A 27,037-nucleotide genomic window follows, 5' to 3' on the forward strand; every position below is an offset into this window, starting at 1 on the left:
GATCGACATTCACCAATAGCAAGGACATCAAAACCATGCAAGGAAGACACCATATTGACAATCACCTTGCTTGTAATTATTTTCCCACGACTCCTTGAGCACGCCCATCTTGGGCTGCGAGGGCAAGGCCTGTTTCCATGGCAATGCCTGGCCACCCTGGACAAGCGTGGTCTTGACAACTGTGGCAGGCTGGGAGATGCACACCGTCGCTGCGCAGTGCTGCGAGGAGGTGGTGGTGTGGCAGTGGGGCCGCTTGGGGCATCGGGCAGGGCTGTTGAAGGTCTTGAGGCCATTACCCGTCAGGTCCACGTAGAACGTCCCGTAGACACCGCAGCTGTCGGGCACAATGGGGACAGCCACGTCCAGAGAGCTGGGGTCCTTCTTGGCTGTGATGGGCAACGCTGGGAATAAGAAGAGGACCACTATTTGTCCCCCATGATGATGTTAAATGTTGTGCGTCCACGTGTGTGGCTGGAATTGTATTTTTAAGTTGTCAAATAAATTATATCTATCGATCTAAGATTGGAGAAATTCTGAGGCAGAATGGATCAAGTGTATTGCTTACGTAGCAGAGGTTCTGAGCTTCCATGATGAATAGCAGAGTTAGTTGCATAATCAACTGGTCCAGAACCAGTCTTTGTTATCCAGCGCATACTGGTCACAGTAAGAAATGCGGTAGGAGGAACTTGTTTTTGTTTATTTTTTTAACCTTTACTTAACTAGGCAAGTCAGTTAAGAACAAAGTCTTATTTACAATGACGGCCTACCAAAAGGCCTCCAAGGGGACGGGGGCTGGGATTAAAAATTAAATATAAGACAAAACACACATCACGACGAGAGAGACACCACAACACTACATAAAGAGAGACCTAAGACAATAACACAGCACGGTAGCAACACAACATGACAAAAACATGGTAGAACTGATTCTAGACCAGCTTTAAAGCAGAACTCACTAGTCCTTCTGAAGCCGGGGTTCTCCTGGCTCTGAGCCCACAGTCCCTGGTACTTCTCGTCACTCAGGGTCGGTCTCCACACACCCGAGATCCACGGAGAGTCTGGGGCCGCCATTCTGCAGAGACACAGATCAATCAATCAGTCAGCCAATCAATCAATCCCATGTAATGGGTGTGGTTAAAATATCAAAACTAGGAGGCACATATAGTGGATCAGATCATGTTACACATGAGCATACACGAAGTGTACAAAACATTAGGAATTACCTTCCTCCTTTTGCTCAGAACAGCCTCAATTGATCGGCTATGAAAAGCCAACTGACATTTACTCCTGAGGTGCTGACCTGTTGCAGCCTCTACAACCACTGTGATTATTATTATCATCTGACCCTGTTATGAACATTTGAACATCTTGGCCATGTTCTGTTATAATCTCCACCGCCACAGCCAGAAGAGGACTGGCCGCCCCTCATAGCCTGGTTGGTTCCTCTCTAGGTTTCTTCCTAGGCTCCGGCCTTTCTAGGGAGTTTTCCTACACCTGCATTGCTCGCTCTTTGGGGTTTTAGGCTGGGTTTCTGTACAGCATTTGTGACATCAGCTCATGTAAGAAGGCCTTTATGAATAAATGTAATTGAATTTGTTGAGGCATGGGCTCTACAAGCTGTCAAAAGTATTCTACAGGGATGCCCATGTTGACTCCAATGCACAGTTGTCAAGTTGTCTGGATGTCCTCTGGTGGAACATTCTTGATACACAGGAAACTGTTGGCTGTAAAAAACCCAGCAGTGTTGCAGTTCTTGACACAAAACGGTGCGCCTGGCACCTACTACCTTAAATATTAAATATTTTGTCTTTCCCATTCTCCCCCTGAACGGCCCACATACACAATCCGTCTCAATTGTTTCAAGGCTTAAAAATCCTTATTTGACCTGTCTCCTCCCATTCATCTGGTTGAAGTGGATTTAACAAGTGACATCAATAACGGATATATAGCTTTCACCTGGTCAGTCTGTCAGGGAAAAAGTGTTCCTAATGTTTTGTCCACTTTGGGTTTAACGAAACAAAAGGTAGTGAAATTGTCAATGAGCCACACTGTTTGTCTTCCACCTACCTGTGTTTTATGATGAGGTCCTCACTGGCCAACCTGTACAAACCTGCAAAATCCAGAGTCATAGTAACTTTATAGTCTCGTTGATTTCCCAATGAGGGAACACACCTTATACAGGAACACTGGAGATGACAATGTTAATTCCATCCTTGATATAATTTATCATATGAGCATTTGACCATGAATGATGAGTCCAGATCAACCTAAGGAATGCATGCCCACTACAATACAACCCTGTGAGGGGTGAAACCTTCAGTTACACATCAAATAACCAGAACCTCTTGTTTTAGCTAAATAAAAAACCTGATTAGCTGCTAAAGCTAATTATGTACCCATAATGGCACAGTGGACTAGCGTACCATGACATATCCATGCTCCAAATTTCCTATGCCAAGCTAATACTAAAGATACAACATATAAGCTATCCCCCAATTCCTGCCCAGACAGACCTTTAGCCTTGATGTGGCCTCGTCCCAGGTGGTCGCCAGGCCGGGTGTGGCGGCGGTACAGGCAGACGGCTGTTATCACCAGGATGCACCAGAGGAGGGCGCCAACACTCCCAATGAACACTGGGCCCCTCAGCAAGGCCAGGACCTGAGAGAGGTCCCTACTGGGGCTGTCCGACTGGGGGGCCCCGGACCTCTGGGAGTCTGGAATAGGGAGAGACGGGAAAGTAAAAAACAAGACAAGAATGAACACATGACAGAGAGAGAAAGAGAGAGAGAGAGAGAGAGAGAGCGGTTTCAGGCTCTGTTGTGTGGGGGTTTATATAATATTTTAGATTCTTCAAAGTAGCGACCCTTTGCCTTGATGACAGCTTTGCACACTCTTGGCATTCTCTTAACCAGCTTCACCTGGAATGCGTTTCAAACATGAAGAAACGTTCAAAGTTCTTTTCCGGATTGACTGACCTGCATGTCTTAAATTAATGATCGACTGTCATCTCTGCTTATTTGAGCTGTTCATGCTATAATATGTACTTGGTCTTTTACCAAATAGGGATATCTTCTGTATACCACCCTTACCATGTCACAACACAACTGGCTCAAAAGCAATATTGTCTCAAAAGCAATAAGAAGGAAAGAAATTCCACACATTAACTTTTAACAAGGCACACCTGTTAATTGAAATGCATTCCAGGTGACTACCTCATGAAGCTGGTTGAGAGAATGCCAAGAGTTTGCAAAGCTGTCATCAAGGCAAAGGGTCGCTACTTTGAAGAATCTAAAATAGAAAATATATTTTGATTTGTATAATTGTTTTTTGGCTACTACATGATTCCATATGTGTTATTTCATAGTTTTGATGTCTTCACTATTATTCTACAATGTAGAAAATAATACAAATAAAGAAAAACCCTTGAATGAGTAGGTGTGTCCAAACTTTTGACAGGTACTGTGTCCAAATGTTCCCCTAAAAAATAAAAAAATAAAAAACACTGAAATATTGCATTTACTTAAGTATTCAGACCCTTTACTCAGTAGTTTGTTGAATCACCTTTACAGCCTTGAGTCTTCTTGGGTATGACTCTACAAGCTTGGCACAACTGTATTTGGGGAGTGTCTCCCATTCTTCTCTTCAGATCCCTTCAATCTCTGTCAGGTTGGATGAGGAGCGTCGCTGCACACATCTCTCCAGAGATGTTAAATCGGGTGCAAGTACGGGCTCTGGAGGGGCCACTCAAAGACATTCAGAGACTTGTCCCGAAGCCACTCCAGAGTTGTCTTGGCTGTGTGTTTAAGGTCATTGTTCTGTTGGAAGGTAAACTTTTGCCCCAGTCTGACGTCCTGAGTGCTCTGGAGCAGGTTTTCATCAAGGATCTCTGTACTTTGCTCCATTCATCTTTCACTCGATCCTGACTAGACCCCCAGTCCTTGCTGCTGAACAAGATCCCCACAGCATGATTCTGCCACCACCATGCTTCACCGTAGGGATGTTGCCAGGATTCCTTCAGACGTGACACTTGGCATTCTGGGCAAAGAGTTCAATATTGGTTTCATCAGACCAGAGAATCTTGTTTCTCATGGTCTGAGAGTCCTTTAGGTGCCTTTTCAAACTCCAAGTGAGCTGTCATGTGCCTTTTACTGAGGAGTGGCTTCCGTCTGGCCATCCTACCATAAAGGCCTGATTAGTGGAGTGCTGCAGAGATGGGAGAACCTTCCAGAAGGACAACCACCTTCACAGAGGAACTCTGTCAGAGTGACCATTGGGTTCTTGGTCACCTCCCTGACCTAGGCCCTCCTCCCCCGATTGCTCAGTTTAGCCTGGAGGCCAGCTCTAGAAAGAGTCTTGTTGGTTCCAAACTTCTTCCATTTAAGAATGATGGCCACTGTGTTCTTGGGACCTTCAATGCTGCAGGCATTTTTTGGTACCCTTCCCCAGATCTGTGCCTCGACACAATCCTGTCTCGGACTCTACGAACAATTACTTCAACCTCTTGGCTTGGTTTCATAACCTTTTGCGTTCGGTTGACCATAGATAACCGTTGCATGTTGTCACTGACCTATGACCACTCTATGGGGGTCACTCTGCACCCCGACGCCAGCTCCGTTGACCGTTGCCACCCGGACCCAGTACTGTTTCCCTGGGTACAGAGGGCTTATTTCCAGACTGTAGGTCCCACCGCCCACTGTCCAGTTCAGGTACTGCTGCTCTTCCGACTGCACACACCACACCTGGACAGGACACACGGACACACACCCAGAGATCAAAGAGGGAACCAGGGAAGCGTTACACTTTGTGTGTGTGTGTGCTTTCAGGTGATTGATTCTTCAACAGGAGTAATAGGCAACTCTGGTCCTGGAGAGCTGGCTTTTGTACCAGTTCAGCACACCTTTGATTAAACTTATCATGGTCTTGTTCCAAAAGTTAAACCACTTCTATCAAGACTGATTAGTTGAATCAGGTATTTCGCACTTGAACAAAAGCCTGCAGGCCAGGGTTGCATAGGACACCCTGTCAATACAATGTCTCATTAGAATATGTGAATGTATTATGTCAGGTACTGAACATAGAGAAAAAAACTCACACTGGAATTTCTTACATTCTCACAAACATTTAATAAAACACATTGGGGAGCATACAAGAATGCCAGTGTGCTTGAGCAACTTCCTCAAGCACAGATACAAGAAGGTAAAAGGGCTCTTTAGGGCTTTTTTGTTCTTACCTGGTATCCCTTGATGATGCCGTTGTGAGATTCATGGGGGGGAGGCTTCCAGGTCACATGGACCGTGTCATTATGGTCAGGGGTCATCGTTATGGAGATGGCCTGAGGTGGGGCACTAGGCACTATGAGAGGATGGAGTGTCATTAAAATGTAAAATGTAAAAACCACATACATGTAAATGTAAAAACCATGTACACACACATGTAAAAACCACATACACACAACTCATCTTGATTCAAAATGTCGTTTTTAATCTTCATAATACAAAATAGCAATAAAGTTGGACTACTCCTGAGCTACAGTATCCAAAGAAACACCTAGATTTTCATAAATGTTTCTTTTGAGTTGATAACAGCCAACTCTAACCGTTTTGAACCCTTACCTGTCTCAGGTACACCTAGGTGCCTGGTGTTGCTCTCCCGGCCGTACAGGCTGCTGCCGTAGGGACGCACTTTGAACTCATACTTGTAGCCCCTCTTGAGCGGGCCAACCAGTGTTTGGAAGTTTGGTAGTACAACCCTCTTAGCCGCCCAGTCCGAACTGGCGGGCAGGAGAGAGCGATAGAGGACCTCGAAACCATCCAGGTAGTGTGGCTGGGTTGGGAAAGACTGGAGCTGAAAGGAACAAAACAAAAGGAAAGCCACAGTTAAAAGATATGCCTTTCTGGAGTAGAAACTCAAAAAAGACAACCTTAAATCCGCATTATTTGAATGTTCTCTGTGACATGAAAATAATGTTCTGAACAAACGTGAAAAATGACACACCTCAATCTTAGTTCAGCAAAAGGTTAATACCTAACAGTTTTCATAATAATACATGTGCCTTCATGTGACGTCTGATCTCCGTACCTTCCACTGCACTTGGGACATGTTGGAGTTTGGAGTCAGCACCGTCACATTCTCCAGAGCCACGCGCAGGGCCGACAACTCTCTGTGAAGGTCCCTCTGTCTGGTACTTGAGGCTTCTGTGAAGTAGGGAGAAAAATCTTCAGAGAAAATAATATTTTCTGTTCATAAATAGAAGTTCCCTACTGGCACTGAAATTGACACAAACTAAACTCCATATACATTTCCATAGTGATCCTAAAAACGGTTTACTTTAGAACCACACTCAATTCCGCTGCCAATTCACAGACGTCATAAAAAACTATTGTGCCTAATATGGTCTTTGTTGTGCATTACAGTTTCCTGTGTTCCCTTAGGAGAAATAGATATAGACTCAGCAAAAAAAGAAATGTCCTCTCACTGTCAAATGTCCTCTCACTGTGTGGCCACCAGCTGCAATAATTACTGTAGAACATCTCCTCCTCATGGACTGCACCAGATTTGCTAGTTCTTGCTGTGAGATGTTACCCCACCCTTCCACCAAGGCACCTGCATGTTCCCGGACATTTCTGGGGGGAATGGCCCTTCCGATCCAACAGGTCCCAGACGTGCTCAATGGGATTGAGATCTGGGCTCTTCGCTGGCCATGGCAGAACACTGACATTCATGTCTTGCAGGAAATCACACACAGAACGAGCAGTATTGCTGGTGGCATTGTCATGCTGGAGTGTCATGTCAGGATGAGCCTGCAGGAAGGGTACCACATGAGGGAGGTGGATGTCTTCCCTGTAACTTACAGCTTTGAGATTGATTGCAATGACCAAGAGCTCAGTCCGACAATGCTGTGACACATCGCCCCAGACCATGACGGACCCTCCACCTCCAAATCGATCTTGCTCCAGAGTACAGGCCTCGGTGTAATGCTCATTCCTTTGACGATACACGTGAATCCGACCATCACCCCTGGTGAGACAAAACCGCAAGTCATCAGTGAAGAGCACTTTTTGCCAGTCCTGTCTGGTCCAGCGACGGTGGGTTTGTGCCCATAGGCGATGTTGTTGCTGGTGATATTTGGTGAGGACCTGCCTTACAACAGGCCTACAAGCCCTCAGTCCAGCCTCTCTTAGCCTATTGTGGACCGTCTGATCACTGATGGAGGGATTGTGCATTCCTGGTGTAACTCAGGCAGTTGTTGTTGCCATCCTGTACCTGTCCCGCAGGTGTGATGTTCGGATGTACCCCATCCTGAGCAGGTGTTGTTACACGTGGTCTGCCACTGCGAGGACGATCAGCTGTCCGTCCTGTCTCCCTGTAGTGCTGTCTTAGGCGTCTCACAGTACGGACATTGCAATGTATTGCCCTGGCCACATCTGAAGTCCTCATGCCTCCTTGCAGCATGCCTAAGGCACGTTCACACAGATGAGCAGGGACCCTGGGCAGTAGAAAGGCCTCTTTAGTGTCCTAAGTTTTCATAACTGTGACCTTAATTGCCTACCGTCTGTAAGCTGTTAGTGTCTTAACGACCGTTCCACAGGTGCATGTTCATTAATTGTTTATGGTTCATTGAACAAGCATGGGAAACAGTGTTCAAAACCTTTACAATGTAGATCTGCAAAGTTATTTGGATTTTTACAAATTATCTTTGAATGACAGGGCCCTGAAAAGGGGCCGTTTCTTTTCTTGCTGAGTTCATTACATTTAGCTGTAAGGAAATAGGGAACGATAGGATAAACTTTGATTTCACCGAGGCGAAACTGGCTTAGACACACAGTACTGCTGTACACAACATAAACACTGCACATTACATATTCAACCAATTCACAACACATAAACGTAGCGTTGAGGGCCCAACCTAAGCGCTCTTACCCTCCACCACTAGCTGTGCACTGGCGGTGACCACCCCCACGTCGTTGACAGCTGTGCAGGTGTACCTCCCAGAATCCAGTGACGTCACATAGTGGATCTGGAGGCTCTGGTCAGGATTCACTAGATACCTACAGACATGACACAGAAATCAGTACAACATTCACTCTATCAACTGCATGCAATTATTAGAAATCAAAGAATGACATATTATTGAACAGTATACTAAGTATTGCCTTTATTGACATATGTACTGACTGTGCTGTGGAGTAGCTGAGAGATTGTTTAAATGTTACATATACACCTCGTGTCAATGACAGTTTTTAGTCCAATGTACAGTTAATGGACAAAGCTTTTTTAGTTGAATGCAAGAATCAGACCTGCCGTTGGGCAGAGGGCCCTGCTCGCGGATCCACTCCACAGCAGGCATGGGGTCTCCTTTAGCCTCGCAGTAGAACTGGGCAGACTCCCCCGTCCCCACCGACACATCCTGAGGCTTCAGCACCAACACTGGCTTAGCTGGGGATTGAGAAAGCACAGACAAATATGAAAAGTATGGTTAGTCATATCATACCTGTATGCATTCAATTCCATGCTATCCCTTTTGTCAATAGCAAACATTCTTAGCGGCATGACATACCTTTTCCACAATGTTGTGCAGACCCAAACTGTACTGTGCTGACTCAGTTCTTTTCACATTGTCATTTCCAGCAACACATCAAATCTTATTTGTCACATACACATGGTTAGCAGATGTTAATGCGAGTGTAGCGAAATTCTTGTGCTTCTAGTTCCGACAATGCAGTAATAACCAACAAGTAATCTAACCTAACAATTTCACAACAGCTACATTATACACGCAAGTGTAAAGGGATGAAGAATATGTACATAAAGATTTATGAATGAGTGATGGTACAGAACGGCATAGGCAATGGTGGATGCATAATCAGGCCAGCGCAGTACAGCTTGGCTCAGTAGTGCGAAAAGGTTATTGCTAAAACACTGATGTACTGTATATGGGGTCAGGGTTTATCTTACCTAGGACAGAAAGGCGGGCAGCCCTGCTCACTCTTACTCCCACTGTGTTGGAAGCCACACAGATGTACACGCCAGAGTCATTCTTCTGGGCTGGGGCAATGATCAACTTCCCATTCAGCGCCTATAGGTCACACGGGTAGCAATCACATATAGTAAAAAATAAAAAAAAGTTTCTTGCAGAGGATAAATAGCCTTGTACAAGCCTTGGTTTGTGTGAGCCGAAACGTCTCTCCTGTTTCTGTAGAGTGAACATCTTGATGTACAAGTACACCCCCTGGACGGGGCGATAGTCTATCACAGAGCCTTACCCCCAATCTGTCTCCTTAATGCTGAGAGCCAAACAGAGACGCATTGGGTCCCATTTTTTGTCTTTGGTATGACTCAGCCAGGGATTGAACTCTCAACAGTCAAATCTCAGGGCTGACCCTCTAGCCAGAAGGCCAGTGAATATGCCATTGCAGAGGATAAATTATCATCATTTTTGGTCCAAGATGATAGGTCCTCTTTTATTAATGAAGAAGGAAAATGAATGAAGCAGCCTGTGGTTTTAATCAAACTTTTGTACATCAATGCCCTCTATTGGTAAAAGGATGATACCACATCGGGATTGGAGAAATAAGTAATCAAACAAAACAGTAAATTTCAGTTCCGGCCACCTCTGGGAATTAACTAAAATTAGATAAATTCATTCAAATATGGAAAAAGCTACATGTTTTGAAAATACATTTTCTGCAATGAAATGCAGACTGACAACTGTCCCAGTGTTCATTTCCAATTTCCAAACCATACAAACCCCCTAAAAAGCATGTAGCTATGTTTAAGGAGGTCTCACAGTGTAATGCGGGTCAGTGTTGTTGATGAGGACCCCGTCTTTCCTCCAGGTGACGTTGGGTTCGGGGTGTCCCACTGGCGGGCTGCAGTTCATCACCACCACCTCCTCAACAGCCACCTCCATATCACCGGGCTGCACCCGGAAGTCTTCACGGAGAGCTGGAAGAAGACACGACAGAGGAGGTCCATTCATAACCAGTGAGTCTGAGACAAGCTGGTGCACAATGCCATAACAGTGCATTGTATGAAAACGTCAAAGTTGGGAAACGTGCCGAGCACAACACACATCACTGCGTGCTTGAATTGTCTTCCCACAAATGAGAGTTTTGACCACCAAAAACAAGCAAGGCTTACAATAACCTCATCTAATGATTTTTTAAAACAAAACCATTACCATACATCACACAGCTCCAAATATTCAGATATTCTTTACACGGAATACATAGTGCCTTTGTCCAGTGTCGCCCCATCAACAACCACATACAGTACCAGTCAAAAGTTTGGACACACCTACTCATTCAAGGATTTTTCTTTATTTTGACTATTTTCTACATTGTAAAATAATAGTGAAGACATCAAAACTATGAAATAACATATGGAATCATGTAGTAACCAAATAAAGTGTACGTTCACCTACTCTGAATCTCACAAAGACACCAGACCAAAGGACATATTTCCACCTGTCTAATGCCCATTGCTCGTGTTAATGAACGTATCCTCTGCAGCGGTTAACTCTGGGTCTTCCTTCACTGTGGCGGTCCTCATAGCGCTTGATGCCAGTTTCATCATAGCGCTTGATGGTTTTTGTGACTGCACTTGAAGACTCTTTAAAAGTTATTGAAATTTTCCGGATTGACTGACCTTCATGTCTCAAAGTAATTATGGACTGTTGTTTCTTTTTGCTTATTTGAGCTGTTCTTGCCATAATATGGACTTGGTCTTTTACCAAATAGGGCTATCTTCTATATACCACCTCTACCTTGTCACAACACAACTGATTGACTCAAACGCATTAAGAGGAAAGAAATTCAACAAATAAACTTTTAACAAGGCAGACCTGTTAATTGAAATGCATTCCAGGTGACTACCTCATGAAGCTGGTTGAGAGAATGCCAAGAGTGTGCAAAGCTGTCCAAGGCAAAGCCTGGCTACTTTGAAGAATCTCAAATATAAAATATATTTTGATTTGTTTCACACTTTTTTGGTTACTACATGATTGCATATGTGTTATTTCATAGTTTTGATGTCTTCACTATTATTCTACAACGTAGGAAATAGTAAAAATAAAGAAAAATCCTTGAATGAGTAGGTGTGTCCAAACTTTTGACTGGTACTGTACGTTCCTCAGAGGTCCTAAACAATTCATAGAGCAAACTTGACCTGTCTACAGTGACATAACCACAAGTACATGACAGACAAGCCTGACCTCTTGACAGGAACAAGTCATGTTTACTCAATCATTAAGAGTAACTGTGAACCATTTAGGTTGAAGGTCTAATGAGCTTCCTCCCACTATATCCAAAAGGACAGAAACAATGGCCTTTCACCTTGAATGTATAAATTACAACATGTTTAGGATGCCTGTTTAAATCTTCACTGATACCATTACATTGCAACACCAAATGGAATCATGAGACAAAACATTTTTGGACACACAATGGTCTAGTGCCATAAACTACTAGTAGAATATCTCCAATCATTTGTTCAGCAAAATATTAAGGAATGATCTTAAGCTGGAATTCTTTAAAATGTAGATACGTGTATTCTTCAACTTAATAATTAGCCGGAAATTAACTTAGTCCAACTCTTGAATTAACAGTGATGCATGGTTTATTGCTGTTTAGGCTACTTGTCCTAACCAATACAACTATACTGACAAAGGTCATGATTGCACGATTATCTTAATGAAACTAACCCAGATAAATAAAGGTTCATTTCTAAATATACCACAATCCTTCTGCTACTGTTCTCTAAAGTACTGTTGATCTGCCAACTGAATCTAAACGATGTACCACTGTCTATTGTCCCGATGGCTCCACCACCAAATGTACTGCTCCAGGGAAGTTCCCCCAACAAGTCAATCAGCCACTAATTATACCATCCAGCTCAGGAATCCAGTGGTCTCTGGGTGACCCTGTTTTGGGTGCAAACAGAGGCTGGGGGTCAGGGGTCATTTAACAGTGTTTGTCCTGGAGAGGGGGTATTCATTGACATTGGACCCCCTTACTTATTCTCTGTAATCACAAAGACAATCTCGCTCTCTCTTCCTCTGGAGCAGGATTCTGTGGGTCTGTGGATACTGGGGGCATCCCGTTGACCTCAAAGATCATATATCAGCTTGATATAATGTTAAAGATCAGCATGGAGGTAGAGAGGAAGTGAATGGGACAGGATGTAGGAGCCACAAAGAGCCATACAACCAAGACAATAGAATGTATTCTAAGACCACAGTTTCACATCCATCTGGCATAGGGTTCCACACTCTTGGTCCTGGAAAGCAGCCTTGTGTGGTTTTGGTTCCATCTCAGTATTAGCACACCTGATTCAGCTAATCAATATCTTGAGTGGTTTATTAGTTACCGCACACTGCGGAGACTGATACATAGTCTCTTCACTCACATGATCCATAACAGTGTGATGGTACCTCTCTTCATTGTAGTGTGCAATTATTTTTGCATGGTATCTTGGCATTTACAGTGCCTTCAGAAAGTATTCATACCCCTTGACACATTTTTTGCCAATTTATTAAAAACAAAATACAGAAATAGCTCATTTATTCAAGTATTCACACCCCTGAGATGTCAGAATCACCTTTGGCAGTGATAATGATCAGTCTTTCTGGGTAAATCTAAGAGCTTTGCATACCTGGGGCCTCATTTGACAATATTGGGAGGAACTATTCTAAAATACAACTTACGAAAGGAATTTAGAATGTTAATACGCATAGAAAATGTTTGAGTTATCAAACAATCCTATGAGTGCACACCGGTAGGAGATCACCATTGATAAATACCAATTGTTCTCCGCCTCAGTGCACGACCTTGGCTATTTGCATTTCGAAATGTCCCTAATTAACCATATATGGTCAAGATCATCCCTTTAAAGCATGTGGGGAAAATAAAGTGGCGTACCATGACATACAACCCCGCAAAGAAAAAAATCATTAAAAAAAATTATTTTCCAAGAATGAAATACAGGTGCTAGTGTCAGAGATTGAGTACAACCAAAATATTATATTTGGCTCGCTCAGTTATGGCTTGACCAGTAAAAATTCAAACATAGCAAAAAGAGAGGACCATTGAGCCAATTAGTTACATTAGCAATGGCAAATATACTTCAAACGAGCAGGCAACACTCATCAATAAGCCATCCATCCTCAACAGCTCCTTCCTGTAGGCGTAGAGGCCAACATTGCTGTTCTGCAGAATGAACGAGTTGTGCGTATCACCTGGCCACCACATTCAGCAGCGTATTTTGCTCACCCACATAACCTATCGCCTGCACATTAAGAGTGGAAACCTTTTCTGTTGACATAGCTGAAATCGTTTTAGGATGGCGCTTTTATGGTCATGTGGGTGCGTTCTATTGCTCCGTTCCTGTTTAGGAACCCATTGTTGGCAAAAAAAATAAAACAACTCTCGACTTCAACCTGTTGTGTGATGGTGTATGAAAATTGCATGTTACAGTTCGTTTTGCTGGTGATTGTATCCAAAACATCGAGGGTTGTGAGCAGTGGCGGTTCTAGCTGGTATGGCTCCCTGGGCGAACGCCCCTCCCCCCCGCCAACAAACAACAAAGCACCATTCTGCACTAACTCATTTTTATTCTGACATTTGGAACAACGAATAAATAATCGTAACATTTAAAACAAAATAAATATACAAATATATTCAAAAATAAGACTCAAAAATATCAAAAAGAAGTAACAAAGACAAATAAAAACACATTGTAGTATATAAATACAAATAAAAAAGATCAAATTATTACACTATTACCCTATAGCTAACAAACACACATAACACTAAATTGCACTCCTGTGACATGGTGGACCTCAGGTAGGATTTGATGAACTTTAGCTTTGAAAAGGGCCTCTCTGCTTGAGCTAAGGTGACTGGAAGAGCAAGACAAATTCTGAGAACAGTCCACAAATTTGGATACATTTGGACTGGTTTTATATTATTCTTAACGATTTCACACAAACCAGAACACAATGCAACACTATGTCTGTAAAACTATATATTCACAGTATTATGAATGAATTGTGGTTTATTTGGTAGCATTTCGGAGTGTGACTGATTTTATTAATTGCATTAGTACTGTACAAAGTTAGAGGTGCGCTATTTGATAGAGTCCCCTGCTCCCTTTACCTCGGGCTTCCAGTGGGGAGACCTGAGGTCAACCTACTCCCGCCCCCCTCCCCATCTCGTACTTCTGAGTGGGAGACCTTCCCAGGCAGTTGCCTGTCTAGCTCACAAACTAGAATCAGGGCTCCCACTCTGACAAGGTTAATTGACCCACAGTCCCACAAGGTGACATGATATCATTGACGTGACGTGCAAATGAGCGATGGAAAACTGATTGCGTCAAATGTCACTATTACAAATTTTGGGGTGAGGTCGCCCCGTGCCGCCCCCGGCAAGATGCCGCCCCGTGCCGCCCCCGGCAAGATGCCGCCCTGGGTGGCTGCCCATGTTGCCTATACCTAAGTCCGCTACTGGTTGTGAGATGCCGATTGGCAAGCTCCCGCTGAAAAGTGCATGTTGCCAAAAACCCGAGGGTGGTTAGCACTTGGATTTGCACTGGAATGGCATGCGTTTATCTTTTTAAAGTAGGTCTTAAATCCTCGCAAATTGGTTCATCAGATAATTTCCCAAAACCAATCTGTACTTTCTGCCAAAAACAATCGCACCTGTCTCTATAAACGCGCTTTCTACGAAATGCAGCGTGCCAAATCTTCAAATAGAGTGAGATCAGCCTAGTGCGATTTACCATTATCTCAGTCTTTTATAGTATTTCAACAATGGTTTCACTTTCACACGTGCCTCTAATTTAACAAATTACTGTATTTTATCAAAATTATTATTGTGACAAATGCACTAATGTACTCAAGTTATATGACTGTCAAGATATGTTTCATGAATTCACAATGGAAATACAACTATTATTACTCTCAATTTTTTTTAAATGTTCAACATATATTTTCCCCATTCTACGCTTGACAAGAAGTTCTCTTATACCACTTGGCATTGAGCATTATGCATGGTCATAGTTGTGCGTAAAGTTACTAACACTCTCAAGCAAACATGCATATTGACAAATCTCACACTTTGCGTGGAACGCATGGTTTATGCACAGATGTGCCTACACATGATTGATAAATGAGGCCCCTGGATTGTACAATATTTGCACATTGTTCTTTTAAATATTCTTCAAGCTCTGTCAAATTGGCTACTGATCATTGCTGGACCGCCATTTTCAAGTCTTGCCATAGATTTTCAAGCCAATTTAAGTAAAAACAATTTAACCAGGCCACTCAGGAACATCCAATGTTGCCTTGGTAAGCAACTCCAGTGTATATTTGGCCTTGTGTTTTAGGTTATTGTCCTGCTGAAAGGTGAATTTGTCTCCCAGTGTCTGTTGGAAAGCAGACAACCAGGTTTTACTCTAGGATTTTGCCTGTGCTTAGCTCTATTTGGTTTATTTTTATCCTAAAAAACTCCCTAGTCCTTGCTGATGACAAGCATTCCCATAACATAACATAAATTTATTTGCCATGTCTTTTGCAGTTTTACTAGTGCCTTATTGCAAACAGAATGCATGTTTGGAATATTTGTATTTTGTACAGGCTTCTTTTCACTATCGTTTAGGGTAGCATTTCTGGAGTAACTACAATGTAGTTGATCCATTCTCAGTTTTCTCCTATCACAGACATTCAACTCTGTAACTGTCTTAAAGTCCCCGTTGGCTCATGGTGAAATCCTTGAGTGCTCTCCTTTCTATCTGGAAACTGAGTTAGGAAGGATGCCTGTATCTTTGTAGTGACTGGGTGTATAGATACACCATCCAAAGTGTAATTAATAACTTCACCATGCTCTAAGCTAAGGGATATTCAATGTCTGCTTTTAATTTTAAAAATACCTCTTTGCGAGGTATTGGAAAACTTCCCTGGTCTTTGCGGTTGAATCTGTGTTTGAAATGTACTGCTCGACTGAGGGACCTTACAGATGTATGTGTGGGTTACAGAGATGAGGTAGTCGTTCAAAAATCATGTTAAACACTATTATTGCACACAGAGTGAGTCCATGCAACTTATTATGTGACTTGTTAAGCAAATTGTTTACATCTGAACGTATTTAGGCTTGCCATAACAAAGGGGTTGAATACTTATTGACTCAAGATATTTCAGCTTTTCATGTTTTATTAATTTGTAAAAACTTCTAAAAACATAATTCCACTTTGACATTATGGGGTATTGTGTGTAGGCCAGTGACACAAAATCAAAATGTAATCTATTTTAAACTCAGGCTGTAACACAACAAAATGTGGAAAAAGTCAAGGGGTGTGAATACTTTCTGAAGGCATTGTATGACAAGATAAATGCATGTCCATCTAGTTTGAAAGACTTCCCCACAGTCTTACCTGCGATATAGAGGGAGGCATTGCGGCTGGTGGCCTTGCCTGCGCTGTTCTTTGCCACGCATGCATACACACCCTCGTGTGACTGACTCCGCCTTCCAGGGACCACGCTGAGGAAGAACAGGCTGCCCTCTGACAGAACGATGGGTCGCGATTGGCTGTCCAGCTTGTCCATCTCCAGGGGCTGGCCATTGCGGAGCCACTCGATGGAGGGCTTGGGTGTGCCTTCGGCACGGCAGGAGAGGGTGGCAGGGCTGCCTACCATGACCACCACATCTGAGGGATGGTGGACGATCAGCGGGGTTACCTCCACTACCTCCGCCCTCAGCCTGGAACCTGGAGGGAACAAAAACAGTGGATGGAGGAATGATGGAGAAAATAAGGTTCTGTCAAAATAGGCTATTGCATCTGTTCATTCACAGAAGCTCTGGCAATAGTTTATTACTATTACTATGCATACTATTCATTTAGCAATGAATGGGGTGAGGAGGACGGGATCGGGCGTATTCAGGCTGGTATGGCCGTAAGCCATGGAACAAGAGTTGGATAGAATATTTCAAGTTCATGTAACTCAAAACACTTTGAGGAACTAGAATAGCCATTCCATTTTAAAATGGCCCTGATATTATTACTGTGTTTATAACAGTATACTCTAGTGAGCAAAAAGCTTACAGCACCTTGATATTCCCAAGAGGTCTCCCAACCAAGTAGTAACCAGTTCTGACCCTGCTTAGCTTCTGAGATCGGGCATATTCAGGCTGGTCTGGCCGTAAGCCATGAAATGAGAGGTGGATAGACTATTTCAACTTCATGGACACTCAAAAAAACTAACTTTGCATTAATATCCCTTGGGACCTGATAGTAGGAAAGGAATGTACTGATTCATACACCCATTCTAGTAATATCACAAACACACACAACGTAACTCACGTAACCCTGTACAATCTGATCTTGGGTCAGTGTTTTAGGCTACATACGTCAAGCATCTCCTTTGGGAGTCTCGCCAATGCTTTTCATGCCATAAGCAACTCCCACCTTCAAAAACAAGTTTTACTGTGTTGGAGAGCAACAATGTAGTACAGTATGACTCAAAGGCTAATGACAGATGGAGAGGTAGTGAGGCCAAAGTGGGCCAAAGTGGTCTCAAACAAACTCTGAAGTAGTCTGAAGTGTGTGGTCCCCTTTCAAAGTGGAACAAGGGTATACTTAAGAGTCAGTAATAGTGGGCTTTTACAGTAGAGACACCACACCCAGAGAGTGGCCCCTAGTTCAGGGTCAGCTCACACACTTAAGTAAAAGCATCCACCACAAACAAGCATAGACACTGGCTACCAACAAACAATGCCTATTCTTAGGACAGCATCATTGCTATTCCATTGTTCGGCCCGTGGTATTGGATGACTCCAAGTTGGAGGAAGTGGGGGAATTCTGCTGTACTTCCTGTATGGGACAGGAAGCTAAACCAGTCGCAAGGCCATTCCCCCCACCCACACACTAAACAATAGAACAAAATTCCTTCACGCAAACACAATCAAGAGGGCTCAAAGGGAAATCTGTCACCTGTGCACTGAGTGCGTGGCTGTGGACCCCTGCTATTATTGCCCCGACGACAATGCCCTTATTGAGTGGCAATGTCAAAACACTATTGATGCTAAGGTTTACACTGGCGCTATGTACTATTGGATAAAAATTGGACTCTGGCCATTGAGCTGTGGTAGGCTATATATGGTTGTGTTGATTTTGATAATGAACATTGCAACTGGAACAGTTATCTGATGGATGCTTTCATCATGTACGAGATGACATGCTTTCAAAGACTGTCAAGGTTATTTTGATAGGATTTCAGATGTGTTACAATCAGCTAATCTTAACACTAGGCTAGCCATAGGTCTACCCCTGATTGCGAGGTAAGACATTTTTGTCAGTGGCTTGCAAAGTTTACATTGTTTCAGACAAAGCTATTTCCTGAGGGAGAGCCCACACTTAAGTCATGAAATGGTTTTGAAAAATTGAAAGCAGTTTCAATTAAATATTTGCATAATATGCATATTATTTACAAAACCTTAAGAGTAGACTAATACTATTTTTCTAAATGGTCACTTCCATAAAGATTGGAATAACAATAGCCTAGTACTGTGTCAAACAGATGGACTGACTCGGAGGGTGCTGTAGGCTACATCAACTGTTCATTATTTACTGAACAACAAAGTGCCATTGAAAAGTAGGAACATTATTTGAAGCAAGCAGGGGAAACAAACAACCATCACAAACAGGAGAGAACTCTATTTGCTATGTATCACATATGGCTAAAGCCTGGTGTTAAAAAGCTTAGCCTATCAATAAACAAAAGGTGTCTGATACCACTAGAAACTTATTTTGAGAATGAGCTCCATTCCTTCAACTAGGCCTCACAAACCAGGCCACAATGACAGAGCCATTGAAAAAAAGGGTGGAAATATAGGCAGGGGAAACTTCTATAATGAACTTTATTTACTCAAATTGCTAGCAATAATTAAATAAACTATAAATGCATTAGCTGATATGTTTACCATATGCCTACAGTACATTACATGTACCATATACAAATAACAGCCTTACCTGCAAGGTTTCCAAGAGCTGCGAAAATTACCAACATTCTTATAAACACCTGTTCCGTCATTTTATGTTAGGTCACCAAAGTATGTAAACAAATCGTTATCGCATCGTTCACCTATCTGGTGAATATTACTTCACTTGAGGTGGCGCGTTTCCTGTTTTACGCTCAAATCCAAGTTCCATTTGAGGAGGTTTCTTCTCCAGATTGATTAAGATGTTCCAGATAATTCCATTAGTGTTTGGTTTGCCATTCCATCACACATTGATTACCACTTTATCTAAATCCAAGAGAGCACCAATGCAATTAGCAACAGTCCCAAGTGACTACCATGCGAATAGAAGAGTTAGGCAAAGTGGCAACAAGTCACCGCCTAAAAAATGCGCCACTCCCCCGTTTTAATTCCCAGGGTGAAAATGTGTCTTTCGTCGCATGAGTAGTTTAAGCCACCTTTTTAATCACCAACACATCATTGGGATAGTTGCAGAGGAATAAAAGCCCTGCCACATAGTCTACACAGGATATAGGCTATTGTGGTTTACTTTGAACATACATCGTTTCCTCAAATGCAACACTTTTTCATAGAATAATAAGATCATTTGCATCTGGGGTACGTTGAAACCTGTTTACATCTATTTCAATGTTCCCTCATTTGAAGTGCCAATTTGAGATTATCACTTCGGGTAGCCTACAGCAATGTTGATCCTCATAAGCTATATTGGTTGCCTTTATATTTGGTTGCCTGCATTCTTTGAATGATTATACACTGAGTGTACAAAACATTAGGAACACCTTCATAATATTCAGGTGCACCTACTTTTGCTCTCAGAACCTCATGGACTCTACAAGGTGTCGAAAGTGTTCCAAAGGAATGCTGGCCCATATTGATGCCAATGCTTCCCACAGTTGTGCCAAGTTGGCTGGATGTCCTTTGGGTGGTAGACCATTCTTGATACACACGGAAACTGTTGAGTGTGAAAACCCAGAAGCGTTGCAGTTCTTGATACACTCAAATCAGTGTGTCTTGCCCATTCACCCTCTGAAGGCACACATACACAATCCATGTCTCAAGGCTTAAAAATCCTTCGTTGACCTGTCTCCTCCCCTTCATCTACACTGATTTGAAGTAGATTTAACAGGCGACATTAATAAAGGATCATAGCTTTCATCTGGATTCACCTGGTCAGTCTATGCCACGGAAAGAGCAGGTGTTCCTAATGTTTTGTACACTCTGTGTAATACAGCCATAAATGTGGAATGGTCGTCTTTTTTTTGTTGAAAACAATTTGTAGCAGCAGTTCTGTCAACACTGCATGGAACGACAGAAAATGAGGAGGCTCCCATGCTTCTAAACAATACATGGAAATGACTTCATCTCATGTTTCATGAACTGGTGACATTCTACAGTTCTTGCAATCATATCTCATGGTTAAACATGGTAGAATTTCATCTGAAAATAAGACGTTGCAGAGCAAAAAATGGGAAATGCTAGGAATTGTTTTGTAGATAGAAGCGATCACAATAACATCTGCTTATGTCAATAGCCTTTTTCAACTGATTGAAATGACTTATGGAGAGGTTTGACTTGCTCTAGCCTACAGATGCATGCAGAGTAGGCCTTAAGAATAACAGATGCATTCTGATGTTTTTTTTTAGCATTTAGAGTTTTAACTGAGACATTTTAATTGAACCAAAATGGATACAACATCTCTTCTTTACACCCTTCTACAAAGACACTCAGATGTCATTACAGCAGAAACAAGGAGGCCCGGCTAGAGCATAGCTGTGAGGAGAAAAGAAAAACGACTTTAGGAGCTAATAGATACTGATCCCAATTACCCCAAATCCTGTAAAAACAGGGCTCCCGGAGGGAGATGGCGAGAAGAGAAAGGGATAACTACCAATGGAAGTCCATTCCCTCCAACAAACACATAAATAAAGTGTTGTTTAGTGAACCGGCCATTGTTTCAGTCTAAAAAGGCCCAGTCGAGGTGACGGAAGCTTATATTGATCCAACAACTCGGGTTAGATGGCCCCGGCCAGCTTCCAGACATGTTCAAAAGGTTTAGAGAAGCTGAAGGACACATGGCATGGAAATGATGTTGGGTTAAATATGTGCTGAAGGATGGCTTCAAAAAATGTACCCAGTAGGTATTTTATAAACATGAAGAAGTTCCAAGTCAACTGTTTGAGGCACAATTGTTCCGAAAGACAAGTTGAAAGAAGAATGCCATAGAACAAACTTATTGGCTGCAGTTAATGAGGTCTTCAACAATTTTGATGCCAATTCAGGAACAAGAGTAAACTTGGATGAATCTGACCCAAGTCGACTCATACTGGTTTTCTATCAATCGTCCAATACATTGTTTTTTTGTGTGTGTTTTCCATCTTAAAGATGTCACGCATTGGTCCACACACTGGGACACATGCTGAGTGCAATGTCTCTCATAACAGCTTGGGGCAGGCATAGCTGTCTCACTCTACAAAGAAATAATACACTTCATATGCAAATGACAAGCTTGCATAATTCATATAGAACTGATCATTTATGTATTTCACTTTTCATAAGTAGTTAATTGGATACAAAATATGTATGGGACCAACATTCTTTAGACTTTGATTGCAAACTTGGTGATGTCATTCTGTACTATTTTTTGATACACCGACAGTCGATCAGATATACATTACCTAATCAGTAATGCATTATCAATAAGACGCCTAATTGCAGGAAAGCATTACTAATTCATGATATAGCCTAACTCCACAACTTCTATACTGCAATGAACTGCACCAAAGATGGATATAGTGGAACATGGAGAACCGTCTGAGCTAATAGCATTAGCACTCCACAACACTATTGAGCTCATCAATCCTTCTTTACTATGGTACAGGTTTCCCTCAAAAGACATTTGAGCAAGGTCAGGGGGGAAGGAAGGGTGGTGCTTACCTTTTCTCCGGTGTGGCCTGTCCCTATGAGGCTGATGCTCCAATCGATGACGGACATGCTCCTTATGATCCTTGACCTGTGTCTTTGACCCCTCGGCCAATCCCGGCTCAGGTAGACAGGTGCATTGGCACTGAAGTGACCCTTCCGCCCAGGTATAGAGCCAGGTCGCCCAGAGCAGACACATTCCAACCTGCATCTTCTAGCCTCTGCGTCTTCCCTATCTGGATGACAGCTCTACGCCAAAGCTCCGTGCCTAGCGCACAATCTCTGCCCCTGGTAGAGCCCCAACAGGCACATCTCAGCTAGTCTCTCCCCAGACAACTCTTAGACCTCCCTGCGTTAAATTATTTGGAGATTGTTATAAAGAATGTTTTTTCTTTATATTCCTTGCACCCTGGCTTTTGTGCTCCCCTTCCTTCCCTCCCTCCCTCTTTCTTTTTTTGCCTCTCTCCTTGCTCTCTCACTTCTCTTTCTCTGTGCCTCTTTTTTCTTTTTTTGGGGGGGAAATATGTTGGGGGGGGGGAAACAATGATTGAAAAACAAGTTCAGGCCCCATACTGGGAGAGGAGCGAAGAGAAGGGGACCAAGGGGTCCTGTCTCCTCCAACAGCATATGTGTCATTCGTTCTGCACGGAGCAGGGGGACAGAAAACAAGGCCTGGAGGGGGAGGAGAAAGGGAAGAGAGTTTGGGGCAGGGGGAGGATACAGAGAAGCCTGTTTTACCAAAGCTTGATCAGTTCCATTAATCAAGTGTCTACCAGCTGACTGATCAAGTCCAGCACAATACCACTTTCTCCACTCCGCAACATCAAAGGGATTGGATATGCATCACGCCTCCCCACCCATTGGTTTGTGTTCTGAGATAATTTTTTCAAGGGAGACTGACTAAAGTAGGCAGGCGGTATCTGTTACGGTGTGCCCCCCTTTTCTGCCCATAGCGCTTTAGACCAAGGATTGGAGAGGGAGTGTTTCAGACCCTCTCTGAAAACTCTAAATGCATCAATGCAAGAAAGGGTAAGCCTTTGTTGGAGGATATTCATGCTTTTCCAACAAGGAATATTACAATATGCCATGAAAAGCCAAATGCAAGATGGAACAAAACTAGACATCAAGGCCGGTGCATTCTCATTTGTTGAGGTGTAGATAATTCATTTTCACCGGTGACAATTTCAATTTTCGGAGCTCACGTATCAATTATCTGGCCAGAGGAACGCCAGTTCCCTTTGATAAGAAGGGAAAGGGAAAAAGGGGCCACAAAGGGTTATTTTTTTTCACTCGCGGTCTTCCTTTAACGAGGCAACTCAAATCCCCATTGCCCACCCCCCACTAGTGCAACTAGCAAGGCAAATTTGTAGCCGCCTGCTCGCACAGTATGAGCCCTCGTACATCATCTTAGATCAGCGATCACAATCAGACAAAAGTTTTTTTTTTACAACGACCTTGTCGAAACGTTCTGGTCCGATGTTTCAACAACCACCATCCAGTCCAGCTGGTTGGAGACGAGAGGACTTGGGGGAACAGAGGTACCATGCTGGGCTAACACATCAGACCTGATCATGGGTTTTATCCCAACAACCTCTTGACAATTTTCTCTTTGTGCCCAGCAACCGCTAATGGACAATGACAGACTTGACGTTGATGTACTAAAAGTCACTATGGGGCAGGGAGATGCATACAGGGAAACCTTCTGCTGTATGCATCTAGTCTAGCAGTGAGCAGTACACATTACGATACATAGCTAACCAAACTGTAAACCTCATAAAACCACCCTGATTTTAATGTCTGATTGGCTACATCATCTTTCCAGTGTGAATTCAACTCCAAAGTCAAACGATTGAGTTCAATGGGCTATCACTATTCCATTTCAGGAACATGTCTGTGCCAAGTCAATAGTACAAACACCTCTTGCATCGTTAACCATTTCTTCAACACTTCATTGAGCTATTCCATTGAAAATCACTCGGATTCCATTTGATACAAAAAGCAAGACCAACAGGTATGTCCTGTCCTCCCTGTGTATGAACTGACCGGACCACCAAACACACACACATCTTTCCTTTGGACCACAGTGACCATCTGCCACAGACAACACATCTCTCACTCCATCATTACGACCACAGTCTTTTTAAAGCACGACATCGTAACCCCTTCCCCGGGAGGTGGCCCATGTTCGGACACCTCTCCCCACAATCACAGAGGGATCCCCGAAGAGCCACGCTTTGCCCCGTGATGGGCCGTCAGGTCTGAGCTGACAAGAGACCATTGGAGAGCACTCTGACCTCTAAATTGGGCCTTCGTCTTCACCCTGGGAGGAGGTAATCCCCTCCTGAGAGAGGGCTAAGAGGAAAGAGGCGACGCCGGCTCCTGGGACTCTGGATTTGTCCCAGAGTGTGTGGGGCACTGACAGCACCTTCTGGCCTCGCACAAAGGGCGTAATGGAGCGAGACCGGGGCGGCAGTGAGAAAATCCAGTCCTCTGCCCCAAAAATACATCGGCAGTTGCCAGGGCAACCCTGCACCAAGCAAATTTCTACCCCCCAAAACAACTAATTTCCCAGCTATGGTGAAGCAGCCAGCCAAGCCAGGGTAGTGAGGGGACTCACTGGAGGTTTGGATGTTCCCAGTTCCACTCGTTGGACAGGGAGCCTTAATCAAATTCAGGCTTTGAGGGATTTAGAACCAGTTCAACCATTTTTGGGGGGGGTTTCCTCTGTATAAGCCCTCAACAAAAAATGTATACTTTTGAAACCTATAACAAATTGGCAACGGAGGCCTGCTGAAAACTTGCCAGCCGAGTGGATCAAAGATCCATCATCAATACCGGCAGTGCTAAACCATTGGCTGTTGTCTCCTGTCAAACAGCTTGGAAGGGATGCTCTAACCATGGGCAGGATGTTGGAGCACTGATAGAGGATCTTCAGGGTTAGGTTGGGTAAGAGTGGAAAGGCTTGATGACACTGGCCATATTACACCAGGAACGGAGGATGAAGGATAGAGTGCGGGGGGGGGCAAGGCTGGAGTTCTGCTTCAATGCATCTCAAAACAGGCTCTAGTGAGGAGCACACTCCCCTTCCCCTCCTTTTTCCCCTCCCCTGCTTCAAAACCAAGCACCACTCCCACATCCTGGGCTTTGCACACCTCTTTGCCCCCACATCTCTATCTCCCTCTTTTTTTCTCTCTCCCCCCCATCTCTTTGTATGTCCAGCTGGCTGCTCCACAAAGGCTCTGGATCGAGGTTCCAAAAGAGCTTCAAACCCCCAGACGCTTTGTTCTGCCCATTTTCCCACTCCCTAGAGAGGGAGTTTGGTAACAGAAATGATAATTAAAAAAAACGGGATAAAGCAAAAGAAAGAGTGAGAAAGAGTTGGATTGGCTGGAGCAAAGAACTTTGGGCGTGCGTCTTGCGCAGGCCCTAAACTGTCAGATTTGGAGCCTGAGGCAGCTGAAAGATGTGGTAATCGGTGGCATCTGCTGCATGGCGACCTTGAAATATCAACTGTTGTTGCAGGAAAAACATTTCAAAAGGTACATTTCAACGACAACCCCCACACATTAGCAAATAAACTAGTCTCTGCTAACATTTCAACGACAACCCCCACACATTAGCAAATAAACTAGTCTCTGCTAACATTTCAACGACAACCCCCACACATTAGCAAATAAACTAGTCTCTGCTAACATTTCAACGACAACCCCCCCACATTAGCAAATAAACTAGTCTCTGCTAACATTTCAACGCATAGGCCACATTAGTTTTCTACACTTCCCAGGTAAATCCTATCCAACAAGTGTCACTATGCTTCAAAACATTATACCACTCTATGGCGAAGATCATGTTTCATGGTAATCACATGCTCGATTACAGGCAAGGAGCCCCCCCGCACACCCCCACCTATACCCCTTGTGTTGAATGATCTCAGATCCATCCCATGCCAGGCTGCACCACCCATTTCCAAGACTGTGTGAGAGGGACCTGTGGTGGTGGATGGGCCTGACCGTGTAGAAAAGGCCACTGTGTGGAGATGTGGGCCGGAACTAATAGGATTGGTTTTGATTCATTAGATTCTCTTTCATCATCCTGGTTGGAATTTCACTGCACGTCCCGTCGGGCTTTGCACTTTAAATAAGGGGCTGCAAGGAGCCAAGAGAGTGGCTGAGCAGTGGAAATTGAGCACCTAGATTGCAAAAAGCATCATACTCTGTGGAATCATTGGTGATACTATCCTAACCACGCCACTGTGCAACAGAATGGTATGATTAGAGATAAATGATTGATGACATGAGAGCATACATCCATCTTACAGGTTACTTACTATCCTCTAAGGGGTAAAAGGAAACATGTTAGTGTCATGGTGCTATGTTACCAATAATATACCCACCCCTGCTGTACCCCTACTGCTTGTGACTGGATTCCTTTTAGAATATATATTTTTTGTGATGTCTTTCACAATACTTCTACAGGCCTGGCCTCCCAGTATCACATTTGTTGCAGTCTGAATAATATAGGGAAACTTGATATACCGTATGATTACAGTTTGTTGTCCTGGAGATTACATCTCATTTTAGGATTAGTGAAGATGCGTGTGAACGCTACACAATGCACACTTCTGATGAGCATTTCTGCAATTTTATCTGAAAGTTGAAATGACTAAATAACTTAAAAACAATAGCGCCCATTGTTCAAGGAAAATAAATGCTGCATTAAGTTTTTTGTGGGACAACAGCAAAACCAGAATTTGTGCTTTCCCACTTTGTTTTATTGTTTGGGGGTATGAGACCGAGAAAGACGGCATCAGTCAGTTGAAAAATTTACATTTCAATGTAGTCGAGTGCAGATCCAATCTATCTGGTTTAAATGCCGGCAAATGTGACAGAACACAGGATGCATCTGGAGTTAATGAACACGCTCACTCCATTTAACTATGTGAGAGGGCTACTACTTCACATCATAGTATGTCACAGCATTGCTACTGACAGTTCTCTCTTCATTCCGTTTACTTGACTGACTTGAGAGGCTTCATGAATCAGACAGCTATGAGAAGTGTAATCAAAGAAGATATCTTAATTAACCAAACT

General features: G+C 43.3%; 1 protein-coding gene across 4 annotated transcripts in view; it reads right to left on the bottom strand.

The window, feature by feature from the left end:
• The window catches only part of LOC110537624 (roundabout homolog 4), a 28,416-nt gene extending 5,976 nt beyond the window's left edge, over window positions 1–22,440 (bottom strand). The window contains exons 1-14 of one of the 4 annotated variants that reach the window (XM_021623808.3): window positions 21,963–22,440; window positions 16,426–16,758; window positions 9,788–9,945; window positions 8,956–9,076; window positions 8,298–8,436; window positions 7,921–8,048; window positions 6,079–6,194; window positions 5,613–5,844; window positions 5,231–5,352; window positions 4,568–4,739; window positions 2,514–2,714; window positions 2,068–2,110; window positions 957–1,072; window positions 66–401 (exon numbers count right to left, since the gene is read on the bottom strand). In XM_021623808.3, the coding sequence (XP_021479483.3) occupies window positions 66–401; window positions 957–1,072; window positions 2,068–2,110; window positions 2,514–2,714; window positions 4,568–4,739; window positions 5,231–5,352; window positions 5,613–5,844; window positions 6,079–6,194; window positions 7,921–8,048; window positions 8,298–8,436; window positions 8,956–9,076; window positions 9,788–9,945; window positions 16,426–16,758; window positions 21,963–22,158 (2,413 nt within the window). In that variant the 5' untranslated portion in view covers window positions 22,159–22,440. Of the gene's footprint in view, window positions 1–65; window positions 402–956; window positions 1,073–2,067; window positions 2,111–2,513; window positions 2,715–4,567; window positions 4,740–5,230; window positions 5,353–5,612; window positions 5,845–6,078; window positions 6,195–7,920; window positions 8,049–8,297; window positions 8,437–8,955; window positions 9,077–9,787; window positions 9,946–16,425; window positions 16,759–19,020; window positions 20,327–21,962 lie in introns of those variants that run through there. The other 3 variants (XM_090192530.1, XM_090192531.1, XM_036937606.2) reach the window with 3 other exon arrangements.
• Window positions 22,441–27,037: the final 4,597 nt, after the last annotated feature.

This window comes from Oncorhynchus mykiss, chromosome 12, assembly GCF_057628025.1.
Source record: "Oncorhynchus mykiss isolate SJ-2025 chromosome 12, ASM5762802v1, whole genome shotgun sequence".
Taxonomy (NCBI): Eukaryota; Metazoa; Chordata; class Actinopteri; order Salmoniformes; family Salmonidae; genus Oncorhynchus; species Oncorhynchus mykiss.